The 15,168-nt window shown below is 37.5% G+C and overlaps 2 protein-coding genes across 2 annotated transcripts; both read right to left on the minus strand.

The window, feature by feature from the left end:
• Nucleotides 1-366: 366 nt before the first annotated feature.
• Nucleotides 367-4,138, minus strand: LOC110970568 (interferon-induced protein 44-like). Its single transcript, XM_051951740.1, has 6 exons — nt 3,993-4,138; nt 1,510-1,705; nt 1,252-1,404; nt 984-1,155; nt 796-896; nt 367-541 (listed from the first exon to the last, which is right to left on the minus strand). The coding sequence occupies exons 1-6, from the start codon at nt 4,136-4,138 to the stop codon at nt 374-376; spliced, it is 936 nt and encodes a 311-aa protein (XP_051807700.1). The 3' UTR covers nt 367-373.
• Nucleotides 4,139-6,546: 2,408 nt separating this feature from the next.
• On the minus strand, nt 6,547-14,968 carry LOC110967923 (interferon-induced protein 44-like). The gene is made up of 6 exons (XM_051951743.1): nt 14,963-14,968; nt 14,605-14,790; nt 14,164-14,316; nt 13,839-14,010; nt 13,626-13,726; nt 6,547-6,714 (listed from the first exon to the last, which is right to left on the minus strand). Exons 1-6 carry the CDS (start codon nt 14,966-14,968, stop codon nt 6,547-6,549), a joined length of 786 nt encoding a protein of 261 aa, XP_051807703.1.
• Nucleotides 14,969-15,168: the final 200 nt, after the last annotated feature.

Raw genomic sequence — 15,168 nt, forward strand, 5'->3', positions numbered from 1 at the left:
GTGATTTCTACTACAGTGGACATATTCAGCAATATAATTGTTAGATATACTGTCATATTGTCCAAACTTTTGATGAATAAAATACATGTTACTTGCATTTAATTTGTAAATTATTGAAAAAAAAATCTGATTTCTGAAACAGAGAAAAATAAAAACAGCAAAATATTGCAGTCAATTAAAAATCTTGATGAAATAAACTGTTCTGATTATAGCAAAGTACAAACAACACAGAAAGTCCCTTAAGAGTAACCGACTGCAATTACAAATACATGTCCCCAATGTTTAATGTTTCTTCATAAAATTATTACATCTGCGAAATTTCTGTCATCTTGCAAGTGTTTTTTCTTGGAAGACGACATGTGCCTCAGTAGTTTTAAGATGTTCTGTCATTCAGGTAATCATCTCCATAGTCAATGATCTTTCTCAGAATGCTCAGGATCAGTGTATCGGTGTCATCATCTGTCTCGACTTCTGAGCTGTAGTTCTTCACCAGAAAGATGCAGTTCAGTGGGATGCCCAGCAATGCACTCAGTTTTTCTGCCTAAGTTCAAAGAATATCATCACTGACATTTAGGAACGACTTATTTTTGATTTTTGTACTAAAAACAGCTACTTACATACAGATTATTTACAAAAAAAATTAAATCCCTTTAACTGAGAATACATGTGTGTAGAGTTACCAAATGAGGTTGTTGTGCTAATGTATTGAAATGTACATCTGAATTACAGTCAAAGTGATGTTACATTGATGTGCAACGTCCCAAAAACCTCATATAAAGTCTTCTTTAAACATACGTGTTCCTTCAGGTGGATGCTCTTGTAGACATTCTTTATGTCCTTTTTGACCTCAGGGCATTCATCATCAATTTTAGTGACAACAGCAACTTGGGGAATCCCTGCAAGCACAGAGTACAGACCAACACAGTCAGTTATCTTAACATTTAATTAATAGCTGCTATTAACAAAGCTACATCTGCTCTCACCTAAGTCACTGGCAGCTGCTCTGACCTCCCTCATCTTCTTCACAGAGTCTTGATCCAGTAAGCTCAGTGAAGTGGCAGAAACAACACAAACCAGAATGTGCACCTGGTCTTCCAGAGTGGGTGAGTCATTGTAGTCTGAATCACTGTCAGCCAAGGTGGAGGTTGGGTTGAACTGTAGATAATTGGAAAATCAATTAAATCATGGGTTTTGCATGAGAACAGATTTTGATGTTTTTCAGTTTCAGTACTAACACTTTAAAAATTGTACCTTGTAACCTTCTTTTACGTGTCCTTTCATGACCAGTTTGATGTCGTCCACACTAACTCCTCTATTAGAGCCCTTCTCCAGACCCATAGTGTCATTGAAGACAAAAGGGTAGAAGTTCCTGGGTTTCCCTTTCTGGATTTTATAAGTCCTGTACTGTAAATGAATATGTTAATATGACAAGAGTGCCACATAGTAATAGTGAATATAAAAATGTTCTGTGTCCTTTATTGATCACTACAACCAAATTTTTTTTCCTACTCTTTTAGTGAAGCTCTCAGCAGAATTTGTTTCTGCCAGAGCTCGAGTTGCTATTCTGCCTCGTAACACACTGTCCACAGAGTTGATGAAGCTGGACTTGCCAGCACCTGGTGGTCCATGAAGCAGAATTCTGAGATGTTGGACCTCTTTAGGAGGCTGATAATCATTCACATACTGAAGGTCTCTCTGTTTGTCACTGTTAAATAAGAAGATTAGATGATAATTTAGTGTGCACTTACAACCTACAAGGTTTCATGTACTTGTAACATGTCAGAACAACTTTACAGATAAGCTGACAAACACAGAGTAATACAACAAAATTGAGTCTCAACAAAATTGTTTGTACAGTTTGAGTACAAGAAAACACCAGAAGCACCACACCCTGAACACTCACCCCCACGGTATGTTCCTCCACTGTTCACCTAAAACTGAAAAAAATGCACGTTGATAGTAAGTGTACATCATATGTCAAGTAAATATAGTATGTTTTTATATGGTATTGTTGCTTTATTTTACCTATATAAGTTTAAACGGTTATTCAGAATATTTTGAGTCTCTTACTAGGAGGAGGTGGACTCTTTTGCCGTTTGGCAAATATAGACTTGATAGAAGCCATTCAAGTCCAGTACACTTCTTGTCAATATCTCCTCACAGTCTGCTGGCTGTCTGTTCTGTGTGTGAACTGAAAAATAAAATCCAATGTTAATCACAGGCCTGATTCTGTAATTAAAAAACAAAGAAAGTGGCTCGGAGATGGGAAGAAAGGGGGCAATAAGAATGGAATGCACAGTAGAACTGGACTGTACTAAATGTAAGCATATACTTTTCATATGCAGTATTAACTAATTCAATAACTGTCTTGAGCCAAGCAAATGTCAACAGAAAGTTTAAAACTACATATTTTACCTGAATAAAAACTTCTTCTTTTACTTTTTTTAACCTTGTACCAGCTTAAAAATCATTTTCATTTAACTGGTTTCATTTCACAGAAGTTGTGCCATTATAAAATATCTATCTCTAATCTAAATCAAGGTACCTGCAGTCTTTCAGAATTTACTGCTTAATGTCTTCAGTAACTTTTGTCATCTGAGTTAAAAATTGTAAGCACAATAAGCAGAAGTGGTGATGGTCTATGAAAAAACTGTTGAGCATTACATAATCCCGAACATTTCATTTCTTGATAGCAACTTTTACAACCTCACTTAACAGTTTAAATATATTTTTTAAAAATCTTACTATTGTGCCTGTAGAAAGACTTGATGGTTTACCTCACATAATAATATTAAAACTGAAAAGTTACATTTTTACACTCTATGCCAAGTTGTTTTTGACTTTTGCAAATGTGTTTGATATGTATTTAAATGAAAGCATTTAATAATCTAAAGTCTAAATTCTATGATAATGAGTTAGAAGGTTACTGTACCAGAGAGTATCCAGTGCAGATTCAAAGCTGTTGACGTCTGTTTCACGTTGTCTGCACTGATGTACACATAATGCGAGATATTTGAACTTCAAATGTTTTTGGTCATGTGACCTCTAAAAATGTCCTTTCTCATGGTAGTCTAATCCCGGTATGTGGGAACTCAGGTTGTTGCAGGTTGCATCACACTTTTGGTAACAGCATATAATGTACTTTCATTTCAATAAAACAGAATATTGCTAAAATGTTCTCATATCTATGTCTTAATGGCTGAACAATATGAATGATTGAAAACATCCTGCAATATATACACCTGAGCTATATCACTCAATGCCTGTTTCTCAAAGTAGGGCTTGCGTGACTAAAGAATGAAAGCAAAACTATCTAAAGATCTGATTGTGGTTTGATTCACAGACTACATACCAATGATCACCCAACCCACATACTACATAGACTGTAAACCATTTTTACGCCACCAAGGAATGCAGCGGAATTATGTGACGATTGACATATGTTTGTCCTTCCATCTGTCTGTTCATAACATCAAAAACAGACTAATGGATTTGAATGAAATTTTCAGTGAAGTTCAGAAATCACACAAGGACCAAGTGATTAGATTTTGGCAGAGATGTGGCTTATAGTCTGGATCCGTTTGATGTCGTCTCCACCAACACCTTTATTAGAGCCCTTCTCCAGACCCATAGTGTCATTGAAGACAAAAAGGTAGAAGCTCCCTGGTTTGCCTCTGGGGATTTTGTAAGTCCTGTACTGTAAATTAACTAATTTACGGTAATAATAACTAATGTTATTATGACAACAATGCCATATAATAATATCCTTAGCAGGTTGTTATTTGCTACTTAGTCACTTGTTGTATCATGAGTCTTTATTTTATCTTTATTCTGTAGCCACTTCCTGTGGCTTAAAAACACTTGGAATATAGCTGAAGTAATTTATGAACTTTGGTAGTTTCATGGAAGTCTTTAACAGCATATGAGATAAAAAAATAAACAAAAACATGCATTTACCTTTATTGATCACTGCAACTAAATTTTATTCCTACTTTCTTGGTGAAGCTCTTATCAGAATTTGTTTCTGCCAGAGCTCGAGTTGCCATCCTGCCTCGTAGTGCACTGTCCACAGAGTTGATGAAGCTGGACTTGCCAGCACCTGGTGGTCCATGAAGCAGAATTCTGAGATGTTTGACATCTTTATGAGGCTGATAATCATTCACATACTGAACGTCTCTCTGATTGTCACTTTTAAATAAGATTAGATTAGTCCTTAGTGTTCACGTACAACCTACAACGTTTTATGTACTGGTAACATACTGGCAAGCAGGCAAACATAAAATAGCGCTGTGAAATGCAGTTTTATCAAATTAGTTTGTGTAGCACCACATCCTGAACACTCACCCCCATGGTATGCTCCTACATTCTTCTCCTGAATCTGATAAACAACGTGCACATGTTAGGTTATTTATAACTCACGTTTCAAATAATTATTCAAATAATCATTAGCTGTTATTTTTATCCATATAAGTGTAAACAATTCAAGTCTCTCTCTATTATTGATTAAACCCCTGAAAACCCATTGAATCGAATCAATTTATGTTTTTTAGATTTAGATAACAGGTGCAACTGGTTGCTTCCTCTAAAATGTGCAGATCTACGAAGTCCCTGCATCCTTCTATCCTCACACTTCCCTTGTCATGGAAGCTCCAGCACACCAGCTGAGCTACAGCTCTGCACAAACATTAAAGATACTTCATTCTACACAATGGCAAGTTATAATATTGGAGTAATTTAGCCATACAAGTTGGAGTCAAAAAAGTATTTTGAAGAAGAAGAATGAGAGTTTCACCCTGCAAGTTGACATGATTGGTGTGTGAATCTGTGTTTTTGAGACTATCATCAGCAGTGGCATGCACAGATAGAGACCAGGTGGTGCTAAAGCAGCTGCCCTTTGCCCTCAGTATCAAGCAGGTGCCCTCCGCATCTCAACTTTATTTTTTATTTAATCATTAAACACACACACACACACACACACACACACACACACACACACACACACACACACACACACACACACACACATGTTTGTACTTCTATCTTAGTGAGGACATCCATAGGCGTAATGCATTTCCTAGAGCCTTACCCTAACCTTAACCATCACAACTGATTGCCTAAACTTAATCCTTACCCTAACCCTAACCAAACCTCAATTCATACCTGTTCTCTAAAAACAAGTCTTCACCCTCAAACATGGCTGTTTCAAAGTGAGGACCGGCCAAAATGTCCTCACTTTGTAAAAATCTCCTCACTTTGATAGTTAAATGCAGAAAATGGTACTCACCATGTAGCAAGTACAAGAACACACACACACACACACACACACACACCAATACTCATTTTTACTCATCAGTGGATATGATTTCTTGGTTACAGTTCAGCTGAAAGTCATGTTCAGGGAGTTGTGTGTTTCACTGATATTTTTATGTGCATCACCAATATTTTGGTTTTATTTTGCACTTTGCTGGCACATCATCCATCTGTTTGCACCGTGTGACTGTCATTCCAATCTGCAATCACCTGAAACGTCTTGAAATTCACCCGACCATGCCACACACGAGAAAACAATCAATATGAAAAACATCCTGTTAGCATTCATGTCCAACCCATTGGAGCTCATTAACAACCAAAGTCATTGTCTTGAAAAGTGAAATTTCTGAATATATATGAAAAGGATCTGCAGTAATCTATGTTATTAAGAAAATTAGCAGCATGTAATAGTTTCATAATAATGAGATAAAATGTTCATTCACAAACTCATGGTTACACATTTATATTTTTTCATGTGTTTATTTCTTGCTGTTTTATTTCATTCTGAACAATTTATGTTCAAAAAACAAGCACACAATCGTATTGAACAACAAAGAAAGCCAAAGAAATTCCATTACTTTCTGACAAAAATATGGTGTCAAACAGCAGCCAAGACTATGAGGCAGGACTTGAATCAACATACCCGATCATAATGAAAGAAACACTCTGTGTCTTCATTGCCTTAAATGAATATATTTATTGAAGTCAGCTCAACCATCATAAATGTATAAAACCAAAATCTGTCTCCTTAACATTGTAGTCTGTCCTCTAAACTAAGCAACCGAGACATCCCAGTGACTTCTAATCTTCAAGAGTAGATGAATACTCTCTCTAAAATCAAAAGTTGCAGTTGTCTTTATGTTTTTTTAGGTGATTTTACATTGATTAAGCAATTTTACACAGACACTTGATTTTAGTGATTTCTACTGCAGTGGACATATTCAGCAATATAATTGTTAGATATACTGTCATATTGTCCAAACTTTTGATGAATAAAATACATGTTACTTGCATTTAATTAGTAAATTATTGAATAAAAATGCCTGATTTGTGAAATACAGAAAATAAACCCAGCAAAATATTGCAGTCAATTAAAAATCTTGATGAATTAAACTGTTAAAAGTAACTGACTGCAATTACAAATACATGTCCCAAATGTTTAAGGCTTCTTCATAAAATGATGTCATCTTTGAAGTTTCTGTCATCTTGCAGGTGTTTTCAAGTGCCTCAGTAGTTTTAAGATGTTATGTCATTCAGGTAATCCTCTCCATAGTCAATGATCTTTCTCAGAACGCTCAGGATCAGTGTATTGGTGTCATCATCTGTCTCGACTTCTGAGCTGTAGTTCTTCACCAGAAAGATGCAGTTCAGTGGAATACCCAGCAATGCACTCAGTTTATTCATCTGGGTTTAGAAACATTGGGCCTCATTCATGAACACGTTCGTAGAAAAGCGTTCGTAGAAAAGCGTTCGTAAGAACGGCTTTAAGAATTCCCAAGAGAAAAGTACGTCGGATTCACGAAGCGTTCTTGACAAGCCAAATCTGTTCTTAGGAGGGAGATGCGCCGGATTCAAGAACAGTCTCTACGAACACCCTCCCCTCTCATTAACATGACATGTACATTGTCTTTACTTGTAAATGTAAAAGGTACACCCTCTAAACTTCCTTATAAGGCAGCAGCAACAGAGTGTTTGAGACACGTGAGCACTGGAGTGCAGGTGAAACTCCGCCCACCAGAGTGATGGTCATTTCTGGAGATGACAGAGCTTCAAACAGCCAATAAAATCTGACCTGAGACAGCTAAACTTTGATACTCAGAAAGGGTGTGTGTCGTAATAAAACACCCTCTGCCTCTGCTGCAGTGACAGGTAAAACTGCCCAGGCCATGTCCGCCTTATCTCCCCGGTCAGCGCGCGCGTGCACACCGGGGCGCGTGCACGTGGCGGCGGTCATCGCGCGTGCACGTCGTAGTGGTCATTGCGCTTGTACCTCCCACAGACCTCCAAACATGTTAATGTGACCAAGTGCAGCTTCAGATCTAAAATCTGATTTTGAGTTTAAAGCTGCTGTCCGGAGTTTGAATCGCAGCGTCTCCCAAAACGCTGTTGGTCCCTCCCTCCGTCTGATTTCGCCCCTTTATTTGTGCACGCGCGCAGTACCTGAGAGTGGTGCCCGGAGTGCTGCAGCATCTTGCCTGTTTTGCTGTTTTCCCCTCTTCTACATTTAGTACATTTAGTAAATAATAAAGGAATTACGTTAGAATGCTGCATTGAGTCTAACTTGTCCTAATACCAAAATAACATGAATCTGCTAGGACAAACGAGTAAAGTTTCAATATGTGATTACACTCGTGTATCCCTCTCGATGATGTTGTTTATCAAACTTAGTGCATTTACGCGTGTATATGTGTTACATTGTTTATTTATTTCTATCTAGAGTTCAGAATTGCATGACTCCTCTGACGAAGAGTATGTCCCAGACGCCCCAACATCTTCCTCCAGAGGTCGGGCATCTAAACGAAGCCGTCAGGCGGGCTATGGAGGGCCGTGGTCGGGGAGTGACACGAGCACCCCGAGCCAAAAAACGTCCTGCAGTCTCTTGGCCTGACAAGCCGTGGGATTGGTAACTTTTCTGGAAGTTGCTGATCCCTGATGCTCTCTCCTCCCCATCAAAACAAATGTGCGCGCGGTTGCGTAGTGCGTAGCTCGCCCACCTCTGCATGGGCTTGCTTGCTGTGCGCGTAACCGTTGATTGACAGCATGACAAAGCTGAAGCTCGAACTTGATTGGTCGGCAGCGACAGGTGCTTTTTGGAATAACATGGGGGTCTATGAGAGGAAGGCGGAGCTCAGGAATAAATTTTCATATCGCGTTACACTCACTTTATATTATAGTATCGAACTAGACTAACACATTTAAGCTTTGTTAAAAAATGATACATAAATTGAAAACAAACGGAAACTCCGGACAGCAGCTTTAACTGGCACTGAACTATAAAACCATTGATCACTAAAATTCACTTGAATAAATCTAGTTTTAAATTAAATAATTTGTGGTAATATTTGAATCATTTTAAGAAAGAAATTCAAATTTTTGGATCAGTTTTGACTGTAACAAAATTCTAAAAGAGCAGATTTTTTGTGCGTAAGAGTCCTCCTGAGTGTTCTAAGAATTTGTTCTTACTTTTAAGAACAGGTCAGTTAAGAACACGTTCGTGAATGCCAAAAATCTTCTTAAAAAGGCTCTAAGAACAGATTTGTTCTTAAGAACGCTTCATTAATGAGGCCCAATGGGCCCAATATAGTCTGCCCATGAACATGGGCCTCATTGCTGAGCAGTGTTACTTACGTCAGTTGTCTCGTCTACTGTAACGGAGACAAAAGGAGTGTTCCTCACCTCCTCCTTCATTGCCTCGGTCATTACATCCGCCACAGATTGTATCAGGTCATTCTAAATTTTGCTAGAGGTGCCAATGAAAACAGTGGCCGAATCCAGATGACAGAGCAGAGGGCTGTCATACTCCGCCAGAAACTCCAGTAACTCCAAGTAGTTCCCCTTGTTTTCAGAATCTTTTCTTTCATCATATCCTCGAAATGCCAGCTCTTGCTTTCCAAGAAATGTGACGACATTGATGAGACGTTTCAGGATCTCTCTGTTCTGCCTGACCTTGTTGTTGTGGGCCGTAGTATGATTACAGCGCTGCTTGTCTAGCTGAAGATCAACTCTTGTGTCCCCAAAAGTTTTCAAACAGACCGTCGCTTGCAGGTGTGTCGCAGAATCTTGATGTCAGTGGGCTGACTTTGTCAGATTTGTAAGGCTCACAAATCCGCCGCTGACCCAAGTGGATGACCTGTCAGTTGTAAAAAAGTAAACAGCTCCAGCAGTACAGCCTGTTTGTTTTCTTACAGCCCGTCATCCATGGATATCGCTGATAATTTTTTGTCTTGAAATGCCGTTCCACTTTCTTAACATTTTCTTTTAATTCCAGTTCTGGAGTTGGTCTTCCGTTTTTTATGATGCTAAGTTTTTCTGTGAAAGGCCGCCTTGAAAAAGGCGATGCTATCAAGCTAGCCACAACGTCGCTCTCATATTCTGCCATTTCTTTGTCTCTCAACAAAGCTCTCGCCACTCTGTCCGCTCTTCGGACTTCACGAAGACCTACAATCTTTTGTATTTGTCCAGCCCACTTAAAATCAAATCGTGATTGGTCAATTTTCCCATCAATCTCCAAACCAAAACACATAGCTTGGCCTTCCCCGTGATTCGTGAAGTCCTAACCAATTAATGAGCCAGCTAACAGGGCTTAGATAGAGATGGACGATTCTGATTGGATAACATGTTTCAGGACAGTAACCCTTTCATTGCTGATGTGAACTTGACAGTAAACTTAACTATACTATAGAATTTAGATGAAAGAAAATTTATTAAAATGTATTGTATTAAATTATATATATATATATATATATATATATATATATATATATATATATATATATATGTATACATATAATTTGATATTCATATTTTTTGGTCCAGATTTTTTTAAGGCCTTCTCTGAAGGCGTAGAAGGCCCTGAAGGTTGTCTATCTATCTATCTATCTATCTATCTATCTATCTATCTATCTATCTATCTATCTATCTATCTATCTATCTATCTATCTATCTATATATATATATGTATGAAATGGATACATTCTATTTTGCTATGAATTCTAATCATCAATAATTAATAAACAAATGCTGCATTTCTAAAAAACAAAATATAATTGGTGGAATGAACAGCCTTGGCAGAGCACTGTACTCTCTGAGTGCTTTTCTTGTTTTATTCAATTGCTCATCTGGTTTTAGATGTTCAAAATTAAATAACAATTTAAATCACTATCATTTTGTAATCTTTAACCCTCTAAAACCCCAAATAATATGTGGATTATTTTAGCCAACCAATTATGCATCACCCTGGTCAAAAATGATCAAAAAGCCTCACTGAAGTTTGTAATGATCATATTATAACCCAAACCATGATATTTTTCAATACCTAATCAAATACTTTTGGTGCCTGAACCGAACCAAAAGGCAAGGGAAAAACTGAGCTTCTATGCAGAAACAACTGTGAAAACAGCTTAAGCTCAAGTCAATTAAAAAGGCATGTTTTCACATTCAACAGAGACAAAGAAATTCCTTTGCTGTCTGAGAAAACCATGGTTTCAAACAGCAGCTAAGGCTATGAGGCAGGACCTGAATCAACAGACTTGATCATATTGAAAGAAACACTCTGTGTCTTCACTGCCTTAAATTAATATATTTATTAAAGTCAGCTCAACTATCTCACGCCCATCAAAAATGTGTAACACCAAAATATGTCTCCTTGACATTATAGTCTGTCCTATGAACTAAACAACCGAGACATCCCAGTGACTTCTAATCTTCAAGTGTAGATGAATATTGTCTCTTTAATCAAAAGTTGCAGATGTCTTTCTTTTCTTTTTTTTTTTTTTTTACATGATTTTACATTCATTAAGCAATGAATGAATACATTCTGCTTTATTGTTCACCACAACTAAATTTTATTCCTACTTTTTTGGTGAAGCTCTCAGCAGAATCAACTTCTGCCAGAGCTCGAATTGCCATCCTGCTTCGTAGCACACTGTCCACAGAGTTGATGAAGCTGGACTTGCCAGCACCTGGTGGTCCATGAAGCAGAATTCTGAGATGTTTGACATCTTTAGGAGGCTGATAATCATTCACATACTGAAGGTCTTCAAGTGCACCGATGCATATTGTCTCTTAAATCAAAAGTTGCAGTTGTCTTTTTTTTTTTTTAGATGATTTAACATTGATTAAGCCATTTTACATAGACACTTGATTTCAGTCATTTCTACTACAGTGGACATATTCAGCAATACAATAAACAACAAAAATGTGATATCTAGTCTGTACTTTGTTATTGACATGTTATCCAAACTTTTGATGAATAAAATACATGTTATTTGTATTTAATTTGTAAATTAATGCAAAAAAATGCCTGATTTGTGAAAGAGAAAAAATAACAACAGCAAAACATTACAGTTAATTAAAAATCTTGATGAAATAAACTATTGCAATTTGACTGAACACATAAAGTCCCTTTAAACTAACCTACTGCAATTACAAATACATGTTCCGAATGTTTCATATTTCTTCATAAAATGATTTCATCTTTGAAGTTTCTGTTGTCCTGTGAAGGTTTTCATATGCCTCAGTAGTTTTAAGGTGTTATGTCATTCAGGTAATCCTCTCCATAGTCAATGATCTTTCTCAGAAGACTTAGGATCAGTATATCGGTGTCATCATCTGTCTCGGTCTCTGAGCTGTAGTTCTTCACCGCAAAGATGCAGTTCAGTGGGATACCCAGCAATGCACTCAGTTTCTGTGCCTACATTCAAAGAAAATTATCATTGACATTTAGGAATGACTTACTTTAGATTTTTGTGCTAAATATGTACAAACAACTACATACATACCGATTATTTACAAAAAATATTTTTGTCAAATCCTTTTAACTGAGATTACACGTGTAGAGTTACCAAATGAGGTTGTTGTGCTAATGTCTTGAAATGTACATCTGAATTACAGTCAAACTGATGTTACACACGTGGACAAAATTGTTGGTACCCCTCAGTTAAAGAAGGAAAAACCCACAATTCTCACTGAAATCACTTGAAACTCACAAAAGTAACAATAAATAAAAATTTATTGAAAATTAAATAATCAAAAACAGCCATTACTTTTGAATTGTTGATTAACATAATTATTTAAAAAAACAAACTAATGAAACAGGCCTGGACAAAAATGATGGTACCTCTATAAAAGATTGAAAACTATTTGACCAGAGTGACATGATTAACTCAGGTGTGTCATTTAATTGACATCACAGGTGTTTCCAAACTCATAATCAGTCAGTCTGCCTATTTAAAGGGAGACAAGTAGTCACCCTGCTGTTTGGTGAAAAGGTGTGTACCACACTGAACATGGACAACAGAAAGCGAAGGAGAGAATTGTCCCAGGACATCCGAAAAAAAATTATAGACAAACATCTTAAAGGTAAAGGCTATAAGACCATCTCTAAACAGCTTGAAGTTCCTGTGACAACAGTGGCTCATATTATTCAGAAGTTCAAGACCCACGGGACAGTAGCCAACCTCCCTGGACGTGGCCGCAAGAGGAAAATTGATGACAAATTGAAGAGACGGATCGTTGGAATTGTATCCAAAGAGCCCAGAGCAACCTCCAAAGAAATTAAAGGTGAACTCCAAGGCCAAGGTACATCAGTGTCAGATCGCACCATTCGTCGTTGTTTGAGCCAAAGTGGACTTCATGGGAGATGACCAAGGAGGACACCACTGCTGAAAAAAACTCATAAAAAAGCCAGACTGGAATTTACAAAAATGCATGTTGACAAGCCACAAAGCTTCTGGGAGAATGTCCTTTGGACAGATGAGACCAAACTGGAGCTTTTTGGTAAGGCACATCAACTCTATGTTCATAGACTCAAAAACCAAGCATACGAAGAAAAGAACACTGTCCCTACGGTGAAACATGGAGGAGGCTCAGTAATGTTTTGGGGCTGCTTTGCTGCATCTGGCACAGGGTGTCTTGAAAGTGTGCAAGGTACGATGAAATCTGAAGACTATCAAGGCATTCTGGAGAGAAATGTGCTGCCTGGTGTCAGAAAGCTTGGTCTCAGTCGCAGGTCATGGGTCTTCCAACAGGACAACGATCCAAAACACACAGCCAAAAACACCCAAGAATGGCTGAGAGAAAAGCGTTGGACTATTCTAAAGTGGCCTTCTATGAGCCCAGATCTGAATCCCATTGAACATATGTGGAAGGAGCTGAAACATGCCATTTGGAGAAGACACCCATCAAACCTGAGACAACTGGAGCTGTTTGCTCATGAGGAGTGGGCCAAAATACCTGTTGACAGCTGCAGAACGCTCATTGACAAATACAGAAATCGTTTAATTGCAGTGATTGCCTCAAAAGGTTGTGCAACAAAATATTAAGTTATGGGTACCATCATTTTTGTCCAGCCCTATTTCATTAGTTTGTTTTTTTAAATAATTATGTTAATCAACAATTCAAAAGTGATGGCTGATTTTGATTATTTAATTTTCAATAAATTTTTATTTATTGTTACTTTTGTGAGTTTCAAGTGATTTCAGTGAGAATTGTGGGTTTTTCCTTCTTTAACTGAGGGGTACCAACAATTTTGTCCACGTGTGTACATTGATGTGCAACATCTGAAAGAGCTCATAAAATGTCTCCATGAAACATACCTGTTCCTTCAGGCGGATGCTCTTGTAGACATTCCTTATATTTTTTTTGATCTCAGAGTGTTCTTGATCAATGTTAGTGATAACAGCAATTTGGGGAATCCCTGCCAGCACAGAGTAGAGAACAACACAGTCAGTTACGGTATCTTCATATTTTTCAGGTATTTTAAATTGTGAAACTGCAGCTGCTATTAACACATCTACATCTGCTCTCACCTTTGTCACTGGCTGCTTCTCTGATGTCCCTGATCTTGTCCACAGTGTCTTGATCCATTATGCTCAGTTTAGCAGCAGAAACAACACAAACCAGAAGGTGAACTTGATCTTCTAGAGTGGGGGATTTGTTATAGTTTGGGTCACTCTCAGACAAGGTGGTTTTGGGGTCAAACTGCAAAGAAAAGTGGATGTTAACAGTTTCAGATATCTTTTTCTGTGACAATTAACACATTTGTTATTGAAACTCATCACAAATCAGTGCATTTGTGCACACTGCATTTTCTTAATAATGTCTGATGTAGGTTAAAGGATGCAGTTCTCTTACCTTGTAATTTTCTTTTACGTGTCCTTCCATGACCAGTTTGATGTCGCCCACATGAACTCCTCTATTAGAGCCCTTCTCCAGACCCATAGTGTCATTGAAGACAAAAGGATAGATACTCCCTGGTTTCCCTTTCTTGATTTTATAAGTCTTGAACTGTAAATTAATAAAGAATGTTATTATACCAACAATGCCATATATTAATACCCTAAACAGGCTATGATTTGCTTTTTACTCACTAGCTGTATCATGACTATTTGTTAAATCTTTATTCTGTAGCTACTTCCCGTAGGCAAAAATATTCTTAAAAATCACTTGGAATATGGTTGAAGTAATTTAAGAACTTTAATTTATGAAGTCTTTCACAGCATATGAGATAAAAAACAAACAAACAAAAACATACATTCTGCTTTATTGTTCACCACAACTAAATTTTATTCCTACTTTATTGGTGAAGCTCTCAGCAGAATCAACTTCTGCCAGAGCTCGAATTGCCATCCTGCCTCGTAGTGCACTGTCCACAGAGTTGATGAAGCTGGACTTGCCAGCACCTGCTGGTCCATGAAGTAGAATTCTGAGATGTTTGACCTCTTTAGGAGGCTGATAATCATTCACATACTGAAGGCCTCTCTGTTTGTCACTGTTAAATAAGAAGATTAGGTTAGAGTCTAGTGTGCACTTAGAACCTACACATTTTGTGTACATGTAACATACTGGCAAGCAGGCAAACAGAAAATAGTGCTGTGAAATGCAGTTTTAATAAATTAGTGCTGTTACACAACAGCACACCCTGAACACTCACCTCCATGGTATGCTCCTCCATTCCTCTCCTAAAACTGGTAAACCAAGTGCACATGTTAGGTTATTTATAACTCACGTTTCAAGTAAATAATGTGTCATTAGCTGTTATTTTTATCCATGTAAGTGTAAACAATTAAAGTCCCTCTCTGGTTATTATTGTTGATTAAACCCCTGAAAACCCATTGAATCAAATCACTTTATTTATTT

This window comes from Acanthochromis polyacanthus, chromosome 1 (genome assembly GCF_021347895.1).
Source record: "Acanthochromis polyacanthus isolate Apoly-LR-REF ecotype Palm Island chromosome 1, KAUST_Apoly_ChrSc, whole genome shotgun sequence".
Classification (NCBI taxonomy): domain Eukaryota; kingdom Metazoa; phylum Chordata; class Actinopteri; family Pomacentridae; genus Acanthochromis; species Acanthochromis polyacanthus.